The 20,087-nt window shown below is 42.6% G+C and overlaps 1 protein-coding gene across 5 annotated transcripts in view; it reads right to left on the minus strand.

The window, feature by feature from the left end:
* SLC66A2 (solute carrier family 66 member 2) overlaps positions 1-18,918 on the minus strand; it is a 68,768-nt gene extending 49,850 nt beyond the window's left edge. For 2 of the 5 annotated variants that reach the window (XR_012994686.1, XM_076330662.1), the window contains exons 1-4: positions 18,540-18,606; positions 17,704-18,058; positions 7,806-7,939; positions 3,437-3,490 (exon numbers count right to left, since the gene is read on the minus strand). Coding sequence is in view for 4 of the 5 variants with exons in the window: in XM_076330662.1 (XP_076186777.1) it covers positions 3,437-3,490; positions 7,806-7,939; positions 17,704-17,906 (391 nt within the window). In the remaining variant the exon portion in view is untranslated. Of the gene's footprint in view, positions 1-3,436; positions 3,491-7,805; positions 7,940-17,703; positions 18,059-18,539; positions 18,608-18,875 lie in introns of those variants that run through there. The other 3 variants (XM_076330665.1, XM_076330663.1, XM_076330666.1) reach the window with 3 other exon arrangements.
* Positions 18,919-20,087: the final 1,169 nt, after the last annotated feature.

Raw genomic sequence — 20,087 nt, forward strand, 5'->3', positions numbered from 1 at the left:
AGGCTGTCACGCTGCCAGTGGAAACCATATAGCAGATGACTGCACCTGCTTAATTCACATTACTATTTCCTCTTCATTATTATGCAGATACTAACTCTGTGAAGTTAACTACACAGACATTTTACATTTTTTCCCCTTAAAAAAAAAGTTTTAAATATTTTTGCAACAGGTATTTGGTGAATCTAAGTTTTTGTAATTTTATTACTACTGGTTTAAAACTTAATGTTACTTGGATAACTTTTTCTTTGGGCTAAAAGCAAGGTTCAGGGTTCAGTTACATGGCAAGTTTTAAAACCAGCTTCAGAGAAGGAAGGAAAACCCTTGTGATCTACCAGAAGTGTCTTTCAAAATGTCTAAACATCTACTTGGAAAAAAACAAACAAGTCACATTCATTTTGAGACTTGCCTGCCACACCAATGAGACCACTCTAAACAACTTCAAAAGATACAGCCTCTTTGGAGCAATGCCTTGTTTAGTGTTTTGTTACTTCTGCCCCAATAATCTCCAACACTCACAGGGCTCAAAATATTTATGTATAGGAAACTGTATTTTAGTGTAACAGATTAAGACATTTATCCACATTTGTTCTAAACATCTCATCAAGAAAAAAAAAAAAACAGAACGCCAAACATCATTCAACTGCAGCTTTGCTCAGCCTCAGCGGTAGCCATCAAATGCTGGCAGGCGCTAGGTAGAACTAGATACTTGGATTAGAAAACAAAGAGAATAAAGCATTATTCCTTCAGAACTGGAGCTACTTAATCCTTTTTAATCCTTCCTTTGGCTAGAAAAAGAGGGGAATAATTTTATTTATGTATGAAATCAGGAAACCCTACATTCTGGGGCCCACCATACTGTAAATTACATTTATTTTACTTAGGTCAGTGAAACTGCAGCAACCTTCCCCCACATCCTCAACTCCCCTCAGCACTGACTGCCAGAAAGTCAGTTTTCAGGGTCATGTGCCAGATAAAGACTCTTTTAGATAACGTGTGGAAAAACAGTGGCATTAAGTGGTTTGTTGGATTACTGATAATAAAACATACCTAAAAGCAATCTCAGGGAGCACAGCAGGAGCTCAGTTCCTATTCAAAGAGAGGCATCAAACAAATGCCTCGGTATTTATCTAACAAGTTCACCTGAAACCCATTAGTAGACCAGTACATTTTCAGATTAACGGTTCAACAGTTCTACAAAAAAATAGTGTTCATGGATAGTCAATCTTCAATTACAAACGCAATATACAGAGCGTTTACTATGTAACCAGAAAAAGAAAGTAATATCATGGTTTCTGAAGCCTAAAAACATACTGAAGAACATTTTTTACACCACTGAAATAAACAGGGGAAATGAAAAAGCCAATTTGTTCTTCTTGAACAAAAGTTTAATCAAAACTCATTAAAAGACATTGTGACAATGCACTGCCACATGAAAGTATGGCAAATACTCCCCTTACCTAACCTCTAAGTAAGCTTCGCCAGAGCTGTAGCAAAACACAGCACTGCAGGACATAGCTCAGTTAAGCCTTCTGTAAATTGAAGTATGACTTACGCTGTGACATAAAGCACCATGCATCCCACTCTTTAAACCACCAGGACGTACTTCTGCATTTACACTATACACAAACACCTCAAAACATTTCTAATTTGTTTGCACCAGTAAGAATTATCACATTTCAACAGACTTGCCCAACCCAGTCTTTGAACTTCTGAGCAGTAGCGTAAGACTGTCCTGTTCCTTAGTGATAATTTGATTCATCCCATTTTGCTAAGCAATTCCAAAATAAACTTCAAGTAACATTTATTAACCAAATGTTTCAGACTTAAATCAGTTGAATTAAGAGGTATGGTGCTTTTTTCTACAAACCTCAACTTTTTAAGCTATCAAACTACCAAGCAAATGACTTTTTAACCAAAAAAGACAAGGAAAAAAAACCTGAAATGAGTAAAAGGTCACATTAAGTTACTTATTTCTGTTTAATTTTAACCACTTGAAGCATTTTTAAATAATCCACTCAGTCATAACTAGGAGCACAGACAGCTGTTTCTAGCTCTGACACTGTAAATAAAGCATCGTTGAATACTAGTAAAAGATAACAGGAATATAGGCACAAGGAATACAGGGCTGCTTAAAATTTACATTCCATTGGTTAGTGTTGCAAGCCAGTGAGAATGACTACAAACTAGAATTAAAGACAAACAGAAAAACAAAATAGTTTGATACCAAGTCCAGAAAAAAAATGTTTTGAAAACACAAAAGGAAAAGGTGCTTTGCAAAATATTGGTATCAGACCAAAAAAGGTAAATTTCCCAAAGCATGCATTTTGCCCCTAAATCTGAAAGGGGAGATCCAGAAGATGAATCATTAAAAGAGAGTCTATTTAACCTTAGCAGGAATGGTCTTATTGCTTCAAGAAAGCACTCAGGTTAATACTACTCTTTGGTAGTGTTTCTCAGAGCTAAGTCCAGTTTAATTAACTGTGTGTGTTGACAAATACAGAAGTAGTGACTCTCCTTTTGCACCAGTAATGTTGTTCTTTACCCTGTATTTTTTCAGTTTACCCCTTACTAACTCAAGAATTGCAACAGAACATAGCCAGTATCAATGTGAGATTCTGAATCAGTTCAATTAAAATCAGTCTAAAAGTTGACTGTGGGGAACTTCTGTGTCTCTAGTCGGTATAACTTCCTTAATGCGATACCCCAACTAATTTAAAACAAAATTACCATGACTTGACTAAAACTGTCTTTCCAAACTACTAAGAGTTGAAAATACTGCAAAGCTGGTTTGCCCCTAATATTTCCTCTTCCTTAGGCAAATAAAAGAACATAGACTCCAACTCTGAAACTGAAGATTGGAAGCTCTCACCTTATGTGTTACTAATTCCCAAATAACAATTTTGAGGCTCCTCTAATGAAAGAGAGGAACAAGCCAGAAAATTTCACAAGGATGCAGGCATTTTGCTTGAACATCAAGTGTTGTGGGAAATTTCTTATCTAGCATTCTGAACAACGCTGAAAGATACTCCTGTATTTTTCATAGTTTCCTCCGGAGCCAGAACTGGAAGAGGAGGAATATGAGTCTGAAGAGATGGATCCCTGTATCATGTAATATTTTGCTTGTCTAGCTTGGGGAAGGAAAAAGGAAGATATCATCGAGACACATAATGCGGTGAATTCAGCTGTCTTCAAAAAACTGGTTTCTGAAATAGAGCTGAAAGCATCTTTTCCTCTATGAAAGTTAAAAGTGAGGAGGGGAAAATATTAAAAAAAAAATCATGCACCAGGTTTTAGTATGTCAAGAAAAGGTAATGTAAACATTCTCTATAGAAATGATCGTGAAATCATTTCTAAAAATGGTTACAAAAAGTAGCAAAGCATGAAATGTGTAGTTCAGAGGACAACTTCATGCAGAATGGGTTTGTACAGTACATACCCAGATAGGATCTCTTGGGAGGTGCTTTGATTTCTTCATCCTTACTATCTGCAGCTACATAAAAAACAGTTGAGGGAAAAAAAAAAAGGAAGGAAAGACAAACAGACTTGTATGATTAAATGCAACAGTGGGTCTTTTAGTTACAGTTTAGTCAGTTAGTACATTTTGCATATAAAAAAAATAATAGCCAAAACAAAACATGCCAGAAATTTTAGTCTCCATGCTTTCTAGAAGGCTCCCACCCCATGATGTTAAGATAGGGTCGAACAGTAAGAAGTCCCAGAACAGTCTCAATGCACAACCCAACAGCAATGTACCTAGGGGGAGAAAATGAAGACTTAAAAACAGTGAAACAGACGGCTTAACTCTTACTTTAAATACTTTTCATGATCAGAGAAAACAAGTTGTTACCCCAGTAACATTGAGTGTGTAGATAGGTATGTATAAGCAGCTAAGACAATATAGTTGCCTTGCCTCCTGTGGAAAATGCTGTTCTGAAATAGTTTCAAAAAGCCTGAGCTTAAGCCAATCATATCAAGAGGACAGAGCAGACCCCATCCGCAACTATTCTGCATGCTAAACTCTTTCACTCAAGACTTCCTCTGCCAGTTGAAAACCATGTATTACGCAAGAGTGCTTTCCAGTGCCAAAAACATAGCTTTTCAAGGGATCAGAGTGCTACAGTAAGATACAAGTTATAAAGCAGGTTAGAACAACCAGCAGTTGGAAGGAAGACAAAACTGGATGCATGACCAGAGGAAATCATCTTCATGTAAAAACGCAAGAGCCCATGTTCTACTTAAGGGGTCTGGGCTGTACTCTAGGAAGGAGAGACATCTAAGAGCCTGTTTTTAACAAATGCTGTGCACTGGTTTTCAGTATAGTTCATACATTCAGGGTGCTCGAAATCTGCCACAATGTCTTGGGGATAACTGAAATTGAATCTTTGTTGGAGAGAGGTGGAAGGCTTGTTTGGGTAAAGAAAAAGAGGGTTCTTCATAGAGTGTCTGTCTCTCCAAGAATACGAAGAGACTGCTCTGGCCTGCCAACATTTTCAAGAGTGACCAGATGTTTTTAGCTGTCTGTATCTGTGAGCACCTCGCTTCAGCCTCCCCTTGACTGAATCAAAACATGGCGCGTGCACATTTTGCTTTCCAGTATTTAGCTCTCTAGCATGGTAGCACCATCATGCCCCAGAAATACTACAGCGCTTCGAACAACAACAAAAAAAACCTATAACAAAAGAAACTACCACTGAACCTTGAGCCTTCCTGTACTGAGCCAACAACACAGCAAACATATGGCTGCACAGACACCAATTTAAAAGTGGGCAATGAATAAGGAGAGCTATTGTTACCACAACAATGGTACCAGGAGATGTGCATTGAAGAGGTCAAGATGCAATTAAAGTGGTGTTAAATAAAGGATAAAAGATGAAGAGGTATTGTTCACGCCTGCTGATTTCATCTGAAGACTCCTTCACATAGCTTTCCAAGTATTCATATGCAGGAGAGAGAACTGTCCTATCATTGGAGGTTTTAAAATAAAGTCGGGGTTTTTTGTTGTGTTCTTGTTTTGCTTGTTTTGAGGTTGGTTTTTTTCCCAGTTCAGAACAGCTAAAAACAGGCTATACAGTCTAAGTTTAAAAAATAATAAAACAGCTGGATATATAGAGGACTTACTCTGTCTTCAATCAGTACATGTAATTGAAGGATAAAGTTTATGTATCCAGAACAAAAAGTCAGAGAAGGCAGCAGCAGCACAAGATGGGCTCTGCCACATTCAACTTACTTTTCACTTTGCAAGACTAAAAGGGAGGGGGGGAAATCCCATAATTGAGAAGTAACTGAGAAAAAAAATAAAAGATTATGCGAGTTTTCCTAATAAGTTCTCTATAGAAAGCCTACAAGAAATAACCAAACATTACTGGAAAGAGTCCAGAGAGACTGTATTTTTCATGCTACGATAGTTACCCTATAAATTAAAGTACAAGCATTTCAACTGAATGGCTTTATGTCTATGTTCTGAATTGCTATTGATATGTATTTTAATCCAGTAACACCACAAAACAGGCTAAAGAATACAGAACAACCTTGTCAGGGTTAGGAGAGACTGCTCCTCAACACTTCAAGAAATTTTAAGTAGATTCCTTCTGAACTAGTTATTACTTAAAAGGACCTTATCTGTGAGAATAATAAAAGCAAAAGAAAAAAAAGGCAACTCCCACATAATTCAAAACACACTGGTAAACATATACTAATGTGACTGGGAGGGAAATACTGCATTTAATAGTAATACAAGAAAACAACAAACTCCCTTCCACTGAAATATTCTATTCTATTCACTTTCTAAATATTTTTGATTATTTTGCAGAAACAATCAGAGAGAGAATAGAAATTAAAGAAGAAAAATGTTTACATTGAAGACCAGCCACATGAGAAATATCATACAGAAATTGTGCACCTTCCCCTCAGGATTCTGCAAGGTTAATCAAAAACATTGACTTCAAACCTAGCTTCTCACTGCCCCAGTAAGCTATGAGGAATGAAAGTAAGTACACAGATGTTTCAGCTTGCCTAGATCACCATAAAACTTAAGAGATAAGATTAGGAGTAGGATTAGAAACACGGATCTCACTCATACTCATACTGTGCTTGAAATACAATCCTATTTTTCTGCCTCACTTGAAAGGAGCTTTGTATGCATTTATGTTTATTCTGAGCCATCGCATTACAGCTGGCCTTACTAAAAATCAATCACAGGGAAGAAAAAGATTTTAGCTGTTCTCAAAGTTTGTGGGAGGATGCAAGCCTTTCAATGAAAACAAATAATTAAGGTCCACAAGTAGGTAAAATCAGTCTCTCTAGCTAATTAAACACATGACAAGCTGAGTTTCAGGAAAAAGGATCAAATGACACAATGTAACCTTGAGGAGTTTCCATTACCTGGCAAGGGAAAGACTGATTATCCTTTAGGAGACTGTATGTCTTTCACAGGGAGAGTTGTTTAAAGAGGGCTATACACTAAACTGAACAGCGTCCCTTTTTGTCCAAAGGTTACTGAAGGAGCCTGCAAGAGCATATGTGTAAATGTGCACGAGGATAATTTCCCCTCAGAAAGGGCAAACAGACAAACCTTTCTGACACTTCACAAAACGCTAGCACAGAGAGGAAAGGAGGGAGAAAGCATACATGCCCCTCCCAAATGCTTCCTGGAGTTTAACTGCTGCTAAATCCGGCTGAAAGTAGTTTTTAAGTCATTCATCCTGCCAGACTAACAACCCTCGTGAACACAGCAGCTTGGGTTTCAGAGCTGGAGTGCAGCTTCTCTTCCACATGAATTCACTTACCTGAATAGTTTCACACTACACTCCACAACGAGCGGGAATGGAAGTAGCTTCCTTAGCTATTAGATAAATTACCCTACTGCACAGCCAGTAGCTGCTGCCTTCTAATGATGGCTGTGGGTATCTGGAGCTGGATCAGACCCTCAATTATTAGGGAGTGAGGGAAGAGAACAGATGGAGAGAATAAATTATACATCCATATTGGCAAAACAACTGACAAAAAGCTGACAGCATAAATTCTGTTCTTGTTGGTAATAAGCTGTAACATAAAATGTTTTAAGCCAAAGTCAATACAGAGAAACACAAAAAACTAACCCTCTCACATTTCTTATCTGGGAAAAAGAGCAGGGACTTTCCACAAAGCTTGAACATTTCATTAAATAAATAACAATAATCTCAGTCGGGGCCAGAGTATCAATGCCTGAAAATTAACAAATAACCAAACCAAAAAAATATGTTAAAATTCCCATGAATCCCAACTAATCCCACACTAAAGCCCAAGGAAACGGTATACAAAAAGACATAGTTTTGCAACTATGATATGACAGCACCTCCTATTTCAGCAGCCAATAACTTCATAAGTAGAAAATAAATTATGTACAAAAGCAAGTGTTTGCAATTGCAAAATAAAATTTCAGATAATAGTGTATGATCATACCTAAGAACTTGGTAGAAAGTACAGCTGAAGAAAGTAACTTCTTATTCTAGCCAAGATCTCAAAAAAAAAAAAAAAAAATCCAGGCTAGCACAATGGCATAACAGCCAGCTCTACATTCAGGGCATGGTGTGAAGTATTAAGGAAAACTCTGACTTCTAGACTGACTCAAGACCCATCTGAAATAAAATTACAGCTTTACATATTTATCTGGAAAAAGCAGTTTCAGAAAAGAAGTTCAGGAAGTGGTACAGTGAGTTATCAAGAAAGGCCACTGGATTGCAATCCAGACAGAACTTTTGTCCAAAATACAGCGCACCACGCTTTCAAAAAGATTTATCCTGCAAAAGCCAGTTCCTGTCACTAACCTGCGAAAGAGCGGCGTTTTATGTTTAGCTCGTTGGACACACGTACTTCAGTGCACAGTTTCAGCATCAGTAACATAGTAATGATCATGATAATGCTTTGCCACAAAAGAGGGGATTCAAAACGCCTTCCAAACCTAAAAAAAAAAAAAGAAAAGGAAATATATAAAACATCTCAAAGATGACAAGTGTTGTACTCGTTTACTTTCATTCTTTAATGTTATCTAAGCACCTGAAAAAGGAAATCCTAACAGTAACAGGTATGAAAGGCTGAGGAAGAGAAAGTCACCAGCCAAATCTAGATGCACATATAGTAGCTCAGAGTCACAATCCCCTTGCAGGAGCATCCTAGAACCTTACTACAACATCCCTGTGGAATGATCCTAGAAATTCTGAAACCAGAAACTTAAGTCTTTGTTTCCAAAGCTAGCAGCAAACCTATTTTTTGAAAGAAGCAGCAGATTCATTCAGTGGTCAAGGCAATACAGAGAGATCAGAATTATGCCGTATCAATACCGGTTATATGTCCTCTCCGCATAGACACTCAGTAGATTTCACAAGGACTTCTGTGCAAAACTTACCTCTCTCAATTTTTCATTTTTAAGGTGAAGTCATAAAAACAATAGCACTTGCCCTATAAAGAAATAAATACCCACAGCTATTAGCTTGCTAGGTTTAATATAACATCTTCCTACGGGGGCAGGGGGGGAAGGTATTATGCTTTGTCTGCCTTGTCTGCCTCTAGACACCTGAGTGGAAAGACCAGGTCTACAGAACACACCAATCAATTCATCAATTTGTGTCTAATTTGGACCTAGGTTGGGGGAAGTAAGGAAGTCCAAAAGATGTGGGAACCGAACGTACCTAATTTGTCCTCTCCTGCCCTTCCCCCAATTTAATTTCTGCTTGCTCACAGATGATGCTTGGTGGGGATTACTGAGCCCTTCCTGCACATAACGCAGAGAGGTGAACTTGGGATTGTGGCCAATCTTGACTGAAGAGCTTACTCTCATGCGATTGCACAAGGTTCTGCCACAGGAAAATGAGACCCTTCAGTGAAGACTGGTGATGCTCCAAGCTCCTCTTCCTGCATTGCTTGATGAAAGCTCAGCAATCCCCACCAGACACTCTCAATAAGTGCATTAGGGGAAAAGGGTGGAATTTTTTCATGTGCAGCCCACGAAGTACATTAGATTTGCAACAGGAAGGCTGCATGCACATCACGGTGAGCTGTTTCTCTGTGCTCAGTTCTGCCAGGTTTTATGCCTTGAAGACAGAAATGCTGAGGAAGGGATTTAGCGAAAACATGTTGCTATGCTCCCCAACTCCTTCAGCCTGCACCGTGAGGCAGGCTTTCTACATTCCCTCACAGCACAGTTACTAAGGCCATCCTCTGAACGCATCGTGCTGCTGGAGACCTCAGCCTCACAGGCACGGCAACCACTGTCCTCTTCTGTTCCTGTTTTATAGCACCCTGGAAAAATATAATTTCTTATGCTTGGGCTACTTTCATAGCAGAGCTCCATGTTAGTAAAAACCAACTAGGTTCACCATCACACTCTCACACACAATACTGCATTTCCACTATAGCCATTTCACCAGAGAGATTTTTTTTTTTTGTTATGAGTCAACTAATAAGGAAGAGGAGAGAGACTGGTAAGTCCTTGACTAGCTTCCTTGGAAATCCTCCTGTGCAGAACAGCCAAGCAGCCCACACCAATGAAAATGGCCAAGTATTTCCTGCCTAATGTCATACAGCTAAGGAAAAATATGACAACACCTTGAGCCTCCACACCACTGCCAAAGACACCACCAGTAGTTACTGGAAGAATAGCAGTTGCACGTACCTTAGTCCCCCCCTTCTTTCTACCATCAATGGATTTGTGGTGGGCCACACGAGGGCCATTATCATAACAAATTTGGAAGATGCTATGAGGAAGGAAATAAAGAACACAACTGATGCATGTAATCACAGGCATAGTGCTCTGGATAAGGCTTTCACTGCACTAGGAAAAAATGCAGGGGAGAAGAACAGAAGTTTGGCCCCACCTACGCCCCATGCCCATGATCCCAAAGCTCATTCAGCCTGTGTTGCTGACTGTGGCGAAGTTCCCCTGAACCACTGGAATTCACTACTGTTACCTTTGTCTCTTATTCAGGGAAGGAGAAAAAAAAAAAAAAAAAAGGGAGAGACTTAGAATTACAGAGCAGTTAGAACTGTTTACATCAGGCTTCAAAAAACCATCTCCAATTACAAATGCATTTGCACGTAAAAATATAGTAATGCATTTAAGAGGGGCTGAGCTAGCAGCACAGTAAGCTAGAAGCTGTTATGATGGTAAATCCATCGGAGGTTGCTGCAAGATTAGTTTCTCCCTGCTGATGAGATTATTGGCCTTTCAGTAACGGGTGCCTCACAAAAGTATTGCTTGCAGTATAAACATCCACCCACTACAAACACACATTAGCATGGCCACCTGCTGTCTCATCATAACAATTTGCCATCACCACAGCCTTAATGGAAACAAGACTGGAAATATTGCTGCAGATCCTCTACCCCTTAAAAATTGGAAAAAAAAAAAAAGTAAAACAAAAGTCACAACACACAAGAGAGGTAAACTGGAAATTTAAAAATTCTTATAGGGACTTGAAACAATGCACAACACCTGCAGGTCTTTGTTTGTTTGTTTGTTTGTTTGTTTTTTTACAACCCTCCAGCCAAAGGCAAAGGTTACACAACAAAACATACTCATGTGAAATACATGTCCCCAAACAACTATCCCCAAACTGAGTCTCACAGACAACACAACACTAAGCTAGGTCACACCTACAGGAAATCAAACAGCTGCCATGGAGACCAACAGCCAGAGCAAGCAGGACATGGCCTACGCCACACTACCATGACAACAAGACTGAAGAGAATACCAGTGTCAAGGACCACTGTCAGGGTCTTGAAGCTTTAAAAGTAAAGCCAGAACACTCATTTTGCTCAGGATCATGGAAACAAACACCACTCCAAGCTGCTTACTCTACCTCGCATTGATATTAGGGCCTGCCAAAGCAACACTAATCCAGTTTAAGACTCCTCATGCCAGCTTGAGCCAGGTGCACTGCAAGATGCAAGCCCTGCAAGGAGAGCGTGCTATTCCATGTTCTGTTTACTTTCTGCCTCGCAGAGGTGATTCCTATCTTTGCCAAAGCAGGAGCCGGGAGGGGAGGAACATTAAAGTTGACTATGAGAGAAAGATGAAGAGCCTTAGGATACTAGAACGGGCTCACGGAAAAGAACAACTTTGAAGTCCTGGAGATGAGGGAGTTGCCATCATTATTCTGCATTTTCACCCCACAACTACAATGTTTTGTCACATAAAGTGAACAACCGTGACACTTGCAGTATTCAGGGAACTCAGACTTTATATGTCAGACTACAGAGAGACAAAGAGTTTTTCACTGTTACTTAATACTGTAAAAACAAAAGAACTCTTCTTCCCTATACTAGTCAAATGTGCAAAAAAAGGGGGGGAAGGGCTTACATTTTATTAGTATCTCAACAGCCTTAAAACAATTAATGCACGTTCAGGGTGATGAAGACAAGAGAAGTGAACATTCAAGCCAGAGCAGAGACTAACTAGTCATGTAGAAAACTAGGTAATTCCATCGGTACAACTCAATCCTGTTGCAATAATCCTGCTATTCCAGTCCTGGGCCTACTCAAAACAGCAAATGCCGATTGTGCAAAAGAAGCCCAAACCATACCAAACACAAAAGGTCTGCTTATCTCCTTTCCTAAGACACCTCTGAAAAGAAACTGACTGCTGTTGGTGCAACCAGATCACCATCACCCTGACCGCACCGTTTCCTCCTACGCTGCTGGAAGCCGTTTCAGCTTCCACCCACTGGCTGCTGTCCCAGCTTCCACCCGCTGGCTGCTGTCCCAGGCGGTGCCCTGTCCGGGGCAGGGCCTCACCTGTCCTCTGCCCATACACGGGCAGGCCTAACACCGCACCGCCTCAGGTCACAGAGGCAGTTCCACTCACCGCAAGAGTGGAAACCACCAAAGTTACTCCAGGCCTCACCGCTCTGGGTCGGCTTTTCCAGCTCTTTGGGAAGTTACAGATTCTAGGCAAGATGGAAAGCATGCAGGATACTGCACGCACCACCAGGGCCATGACAGATAGCCTGGTGTAGCAGCACGGCAGCTGTCTTGAGAGGCAGTCCATACAGTTACAGAATTTAATCAGCAGGAAGAACAAGAAACAAACTAGTTTTACAACAGGATCTCTTGATATGAAAGTTTCTCTTTAACACGTAAATTTCCAGGACTTTATGGAGCACCCAAAACAAGCTTCTCACTTGGTCGTACAAAATCCTACTTTACCTTTACTTTTTGTACAAAAGAGCAGTGCATTTTATCCTTGCTCTCTGGCATTTATAAAAAGGAGGAGGAATTGCGTAACACTTCTGCTTTCAGTATCTGAGCAAGATTCCACCAGCAGGCCATATGTAATGCAATCTTTCAAAGTTGTAGTCACTCTGTCAGCTTGGTTTATAGCATCAACCCACCTTCCCCACATGGTAAAAGCTGGCAAGAATCATTTTAGTAACAGAAGTCTTAAAAGCAAGTTTCTCCTTCCCACAGGAAGTCCTACAAACAGACGCCACTGGCCCACCACCTGAAGCCAAAGCAACACCTGACAGCAGGGACCTGATCCACAAGTAGCATGATAGGTGTTACAGCAAAATAAATAACTATGTAGGAATCTACCCCAGACAACAACAAGTCCAACATTTTCCTATAAATTACCTCCAGCTGCATACTTGTCTCAGTAAACCTCTACTCATAACAGGGAGCTTATTCCACGGACTCCGGCACAGAGAGCTCCCAGATCTACTGACGTTACAGTTTTCAGAACCCGCTCTGTTTCAGGTGAACTGATGTGGAATGGGTAGAGGGTTACCTTTGCTCAAAAATAACATAATCCATAGTTTTCATCTTTTCCCTGACTGCCAGAACTTGTTTCCACAGTTTGTCTTAAGGCAACTATTTTGCAAGAACAACTCCAAAATTGGACTGTTTCATTTTCTGTTGTTTGGATTTCTATGGTGTTGCTGTATGACGTTTAGGCCAGCGGCCCACAGAATTGCATCTCAAAACTTTTGGAAAGAATATTGTCTTCTTGGAAAATATACAAACCATATTATACTACTACATAAAACATTTTATGGACCGCAAAACTGAAAGAAAGTCCAAAAACTTCTGGGACTAGCAGGGAGCGTAACTACTTTTGGCTAAACTTACTCAAGATACAAATAAAAATGCCTACTGCTGACTTCTAAGAAATCTGCAGTTCCCTTTCCTCTAGCTATTTATTCTGATTTTAATATTAAAAGAAACCATAATTTATCTCATAAGCTCTGTTTTAAAAAAAGAAAGGGGGAAGAGAGGGAGAACTCACAAGTAAGTTTTCCTGCATCCTCCACCCCCAACTGATTACACAACTCTCGCCTGCCTTCTTGTTCCTGTTCTTGATGATGACAATGCAAAGCTAGTCAGCTGGCAGACTGCAGGCTACATGAACCAAGAAGATATGTCCATCTTGGTCACAACTGAGTTCAAGTGCCACAGTGCATTCTGAAGCTGGCCCACAACTTCAAAACAGCCTAGGACAGCTTAACCAGATGATTAACCACCTCATAGCTCAAGCATCAGTAAGACTCAGGGTGTCCCTTGAATATTTTAACAACCAGTCTTGAACAAGAAATCGGAGCTAACTCTAGCAAGTACAATAAGACTTTAGCTAACAAAACTGGTAATGAAGTGTTTTATTAAAAATGCAGAGGGGAAAAAATTTGTATCAGTTTTTTTTGAGCATTCTATACATGTTCATATGTACCAGAATTACAAAGGCATTGAGTTTTGCACTGCCTCTTCCTCTTTACCCACAGCACAGACCTTCTCCAGGCTGACCAGTCCAGAAGTTGAGCTGATTGGAGAGCGAGAAACAATGACCTATGGGGTCTGGAGAAGACAGACAGGAGAAGCAGCACTGACAATGGCAACTAGAACAAAGGAGCAGCTGATACCAATCATAAATCATGACCAGCAGCTACACTGGCACCCCAAAATAAGCGCTGCTTTGAAGTGTTATATAAAATTATAGCAATAGATTGTTACTAAAAATAAAGCTAACTTGATATCAAGGCTAGTCATAGCACAAAATCTACTTTTCACGCTGGTAAACAGAGACCCCATTGTGTGATGCTGTGAGCAGAGACCATCTACTTCTCAAATTTATTTTTTTTTCAGAATCCTCTTTAAAAGGGCTAAAGACTTCACATACGGTCAACACACTGAAGCACAAGTTTGCACAGTCAAACTTTCTTTCTCCTAAACAAAAGCCATGTGTGCACAAACAAAGCAAAGTGGAATCATGCCCACTGCTATCCATATGCAGTTTTCATTCTTGCAGACAAGTGCTCTCCCACTGCTTTTCCACAAAGTTCTGGCATATAACTCTGTTGGAATACAGCAAGGCCGAACACACATAAGTAAAAGCAGAAATGTCTCTTTAAAGGTGACATTTTGAGACATTGTGAAACAGAGAAGCATGAAAAATTACTTAATGGATAATGTGTTACTGTCATCACTAGCAAACAGAAGTTCTTTGAGCACACCCTGAAACTAAGGGATTAGGTGGGAGGAAGACAAGGAGGAGAAGCATTGCACTGAGTCCTCTTGACTTTAAAAGATGGCTTACCATTGGAGACAGTCTTAATTGGATGAAGAGAAATTGTGAAAACAGGTAACTGGAAACAGGATTGTTATCCTTGATCTCAGCAGTACTTTGTTCATTGGCTACTGTCACAGTGCAATACACCAGCTGCAACTCTATTGACACATAAAACATGCCAAGAAGATTAGGAAGTAAATACTCTATTTGGAGGGGAGACGAACGGTAAAACTTCACCCACTGCAAAACCAGACATTACCAAAAAAACCCCAAACCTCTAAGATAACAAAGTCCAGTTCTAGGAACATGTGGAATCTGCCAATTCACAAATAGCAAGTGAAGGAATTGCCCCCACAGCTGAGGCGAACAAAGTATAGTAGAGCCACAGGGGAAAGGTCTGTTATGAGTGACAGAGATACAAAAAGATCAGCACTACTCAAGAGTGAAAGTACAGAGGAAATATGGCATAAAAGGCAGGAACTGTCTGTTCCTGTTGCCTATGCATCTGAAATACATAACATTGCACTCTGTGAGCCTCAGATTCAAGAATATATGAAATTCAGGGAAAATCTGGAAGTAACAACAGAAACGAATTACAGAAATGTCTTTTTTTTTAAAAAAAAAAAAGAACTTCAAAAACACCAACCATGAGCCATCCTAAAAAATAATTAAGGCCTGAAAAGCAACACTATTAGAACTTGAAAGTGGTAGACCTTAAAAACTTTACATACTTATTTTTGGATCAGGGTGGAGGGGAAGTCAGGAGGGATGAATCTGGCACAAATCATACACTTAATAACCAGGGGTAATGAAGAGAAACTAAAAACAATTGAAAACAGCAGCTATATGTCAGTAAAGTTTTCAGAAGAGAGACTTGGATTAAGGTCTGGACTAGTTTGCTAAAGGGAAGGAGGAGTAACCTTATCAACTGGTACTTCGAAAGTCAGATTAGGGGAAAATTAAACACAAAACAAAATTACTTGTAGGAACAGTTCTGTTCCGGCACAAGAATGGATCAAATTATTTAATAAATTTAAAACAAAACAAACAAAAACCTTCTAATTCCCTCCAATGAATATTACGTACACAATTAAAATAATTCTGCTGTTTATGTCAAACTATCTAGAGCGCTGTGTCCCAGATAATACATCAGCCATAGGTGATATTAAACAACTAACATGAAAATTGAATTGCCAAGCTGCTTTATGGGTGCAAACATTTTAAACATGTTCACAGAAGTCAGAGGCTCTTGCTCCGATATCTTCCTTTAATCATCCATATGCCCAAGGATAATATCCACCCTCAATGCTGCTTTCATGACTTACTGGTGTTTATAATGAACTACCAGGGATGCCTAACCTTTATAAGTAGAGAAGCAAAATATTCTCTCTCAGGGAAGACTGAATTATCACTATGCAAGTCTTCTTTTCTGTCTTTTAGTTCAATAGAACTAGAGACAGACGATTCATTGTAAGTAGAGACAAAGGTTTCTGCAGGCTCATGCCTGCAACATCTCCTTATAGAAGTGGCTGTAGCACAAGCCAGCAGCACACCTTACTCTCCCCCTGTAGCCAGACACACCTATGCACATGCTGCATGAAGCCATTCCATGCCATCGCTGAGCTCCAAGATGACCAGAGCCTACACAGAGCTAGTATGTGTCAGGGAGTGATACTATTACGTGGCTTGAATACTCACAGTAAAAAATTACGTAATCTTATCCATATAACTGCATTCTCTCTCTTTTGAAGTGTTGACAAATCTGTTAACATTGACATAAATTATAACTTTTCATTACTTGTAGTATTTATTCTTTTGCACATCTCTTAACTAGATATACTTAAAATCAACTCAAATTAAAGATCTTTCAGTTCTTCCACAGTCCAAGTCTCATTTAACAGATGCACTCGCCTGGGTTACCTCGAAACTGCCAGCATCTCCATTCAGGTGCAAATCATTTGTATATTTCAACTACCTCCAGTGAAACAAGAAATTAGACAATTTCTATTTCTCAAACTGTCAACTCGGGCTTTTCACTTTTCTTCCCCCTGCAAGTTCCTCTACTTCCCTTCTGCTCTCTGCTTTCTCCAACAGCTGCTCCATACACTTCTCCCCAGGAAACCATAGGTCCAATGCAACAAGTAGCGATGACTCCTCAGTTTGATTGCCAGCTGTGGTCCCAAGACAGGGTCCCCTGTTTTCTGCACTCCAGCACAGCACTTACATGTTGCATTTTGCTGTAGAAGAATCCAGGAAGCTCCTTATACTTAAAAAGTCAGAGGAGCTTTAAAAAGAAACTGGAAACCAACAAAAGGATGTAGCCTGTTACCTATCAGTTCTTTGTGGACTACAAAGCAGTATTTTGTAGTCAAAATATTCTTAGAATAACTGTTCTTAGTTGCAGTAATTTCCCTGACTGTTTCATCTTTGGTTTCTCAAGTACATTCCCAGTGTTATAGCATCTATATTATAAGAAGTAATGAGGAATACAAGTTAATAAAATTCATTCACGGAAATCACGCCCTAATAACATTTTCTTTGTCCAGCAGCACAAGACCTAAATATGGAAACAAACTTGCTTTTAAATATTGAAAGTGGTGTTGAAAACAAAAATAATTGCTTCAAAAGATAGCCCACCTTTTGCCTGCTTATCAAAGAATGAATATTTTCATCTGTAGCTGTGCATGGAGCTCTAGAAGTGAACCCCCTCTGAAGCGAGTCGGCATCCCGGGAAAATGCAAGAACATATGGCAAGTGTACTAATGATGTTAATACCCACTAGATGCTAAAATAAGTGCGCGGGACCAGGGCCTTCACTCTGCGAATGGAGCTAGAGGGGCAAGGGAAATGTAAAATACAGTAAGCAACAAAAAAATCTGACTTAGAATAAACCTCCTTTCTTTACCAACAAGTTAAAAAGTTGCATCTTGGAACATCAGAGCACTGATCTGGCAAGGGTAACAGACAGCGCTCCTGAGCCCGGTTCATTTTACTGAATGCAGAGTCACCCACTTATGGAAAGACAGTATTTTGATCTTCGAGAGAGGGAGGAAAGTATGTAAAACACGTTATTTCCTCAAATATTCCAAATCAAAGCTTTACAACTAGCAAGCAAGCAAGAACCTTCAGAACTGGGCAGACACACACACACACACACAAAACCAACTCACCAAAAAAGTATCCGCAAAATGTTTGCGACCAGTAACACCAGGCAGACGTAGGTGGAAAAGCCCTCTGCATTCTGCGTCCGCCGGATGTCTCTGTACTGGGGAATGTAGGGCACCACGCCGCCGAACACCATGGCCCCCGCAGCACCCCACGACACCAGCTGGCGCATCGGGACCAGCAGCCACTCCAAGCCACCCGCCTCCATGACGGGGGGAAGCGGGGTGGCTGCCCCGGGGGCAGTCACGCTGAGGGATCGCCTTCCGCTGCAGTTCTCCGGCGGAGGTCGGCTTCAGCCACGCACGGGCTCCGGGATGGGATGCGGCACCATGGCTGCGCCCTCTCTCGCAGGGCCAGGACCTGGTGAAAGGGACGGGACGCGAGCCTGGCTCTGCCGCGGGCTGCTCCAGCCGCTCCCGGCCGGCCGCCGGGCACGAGCCAACCTAGACCGCCGCCCTGCCGCAGGCGGGCCGGGGGGCGCCCCCGCTCCGCCGCCCCAACCCGGCGCGACGCTCCCGCCCTCAGGGGGAACCCCGGCTCTGGCACGGTCCGGGGGCGGCAGCCGCTCCGGCTCCGCCGCTGAGGAGACCTCCCTCCAACGGGCGGGGGCGCCAGGCTGAGGTGCGGGGGGCAGGGAGGGCACGGACACACGCCCCCTCCGCCGGCGGGCACCCCCGCCCCCCCCCCCGGCTGCCGGGTCATTTCTCTGAGGTGGCCTCCCTCACCCGCCCGCTCCCCGGCGGTTCCCCGCCGCGCCCCGCTCATCCGGAGCCACGCGAACGCGCGCGCGCGTCTGTCTGTCTGTCTGTCTGTCTGTCTGTCCGCCCGCCCGCCTCCCCACCTGCTCCCCGACCTCCGGCCGCTGCCATCCCCCGCCGCCGCTCCGCGACTGGGGGCACGGGCCGGAGGCAGCGACGGGCCCCGGGCGGCCCGTGACGCCACGATGACCGGCCGCGCCTCCGCCAATGAGCGACGGGGCCGCCCCGCCGATTCCGCGCGCGCGGCGCCGCCGGGTCCCAGCGCGCGCGCGGCCCCGCGGCGGCGGCAGCCGGCGGGGCGGGAGGGGGAGGCGGCGGCCCCTCCGGCGGGGGAGGCGAGCGCGGCCGCGGGGCTCGCGGAGCCGGCCCGTTGCTTTTGCGAGCCCCGAGGACCAGGCGCAGCCGGTAGCTGCCGCTACCTGGGGCATTACTGCCTGGCCGCCGCACTGGTGCGGCTCCCCGGGCACGCACAGAGAACGCGAGCCGGCTGCGGCGGGCGGCTGGCCCGCCGGGTGGGCGGAGGGCGCTCAGCTGCCCCGGAAAGGAGGCGGCGCCGGGCGCACCTGCGGACCCTTCCCTCTCCGCTCGCTGTTCTTGGGCGCTGCCCCAGATCTCGCCTCCCCCGCCTCTGACTCCTTCCTTTTCCTTAAGAGTTACGAGAAACTCCGCCACGCTTCGCGAGAACTGCATTTCAGTGGCGCTCAACATCGCAGCCGCTCCCTAACTATATGCGGCGCGACGGTAGCCGGCACATCTTCCTTAGGAGGGAGAGGTTTCTTTTACCACAATGGTGCTGGTTAAAGGGGGCAGGGGGAGGGAAAACGAGCATCTTCTACCCAGAGTGATCGGCTAGTCTGTACTGCTGTTTGCACTGGGCCAGCAGAGAAGCACAAGTACCGCACACAGATGCCACGAGGAGACTGACAGCATGGACACTGCATCCTCAAACGGCTGCTTGAGGTGGTGGCAAACTTCAGCGACGCTGAAAAGGATGGCTCATCCATTTAACCTTACAGGTGGCTGCACAACTCTCTTCGAAGCTTGTTCCTCGGGCTCCCCGTAATGCTTTCATAGACATGTTGCCTCCTTCCTTGTATGTGCTCCTGCTGCTCATCCAACAGGTGAGAAATGGGATGGGGTTTACTGCAACTAGATGATATTATTTTGTGTCGTATATCAGCAACTGTAAACGCTTGTTGTGAGTCTTGAATGGAAAGGAGCCGAATTAAAAATGGAAAGAAATGTTTGTTTCAGTGCTTCTGAAGCCTTTTGTTTACTTTCTGCATAGCGGCACCTTACTCGACTGCAACCATTTCTGCCACCTGGCAAGTTTTTGCAGCGTATGTGCAGCACGTGAACCTGCACATCACTGCAGAGTGTATTTTTCAAAGACCATTTTTGGGGTACCATCACACAAGTGTCCAAAACACTCTCCTACCGTAGATGAGGTGACCAGTGATAATGCTAGGGACTCACCTTTCCTACAGGGAAGTAGTAGCTCTGCTACTTGAACAAAGCTCTACTTCATTCCACAGACCTGAAGGTTTGATTGCCAAAGTTAAAAATACACAATGGAAGCCTTTAATTCTGACTTTTGGATGAGGAGCCAAAAGTTCTTGATTTCAGACCAT

The sequence above is a fragment of the Aptenodytes patagonicus genome, chromosome 2 (assembly GCF_965638725.1).
Source record: "Aptenodytes patagonicus chromosome 2, bAptPat1.pri.cur, whole genome shotgun sequence".
Taxonomy (NCBI): Eukaryota; Metazoa; Chordata; class Aves; order Sphenisciformes; family Spheniscidae; genus Aptenodytes; species Aptenodytes patagonicus.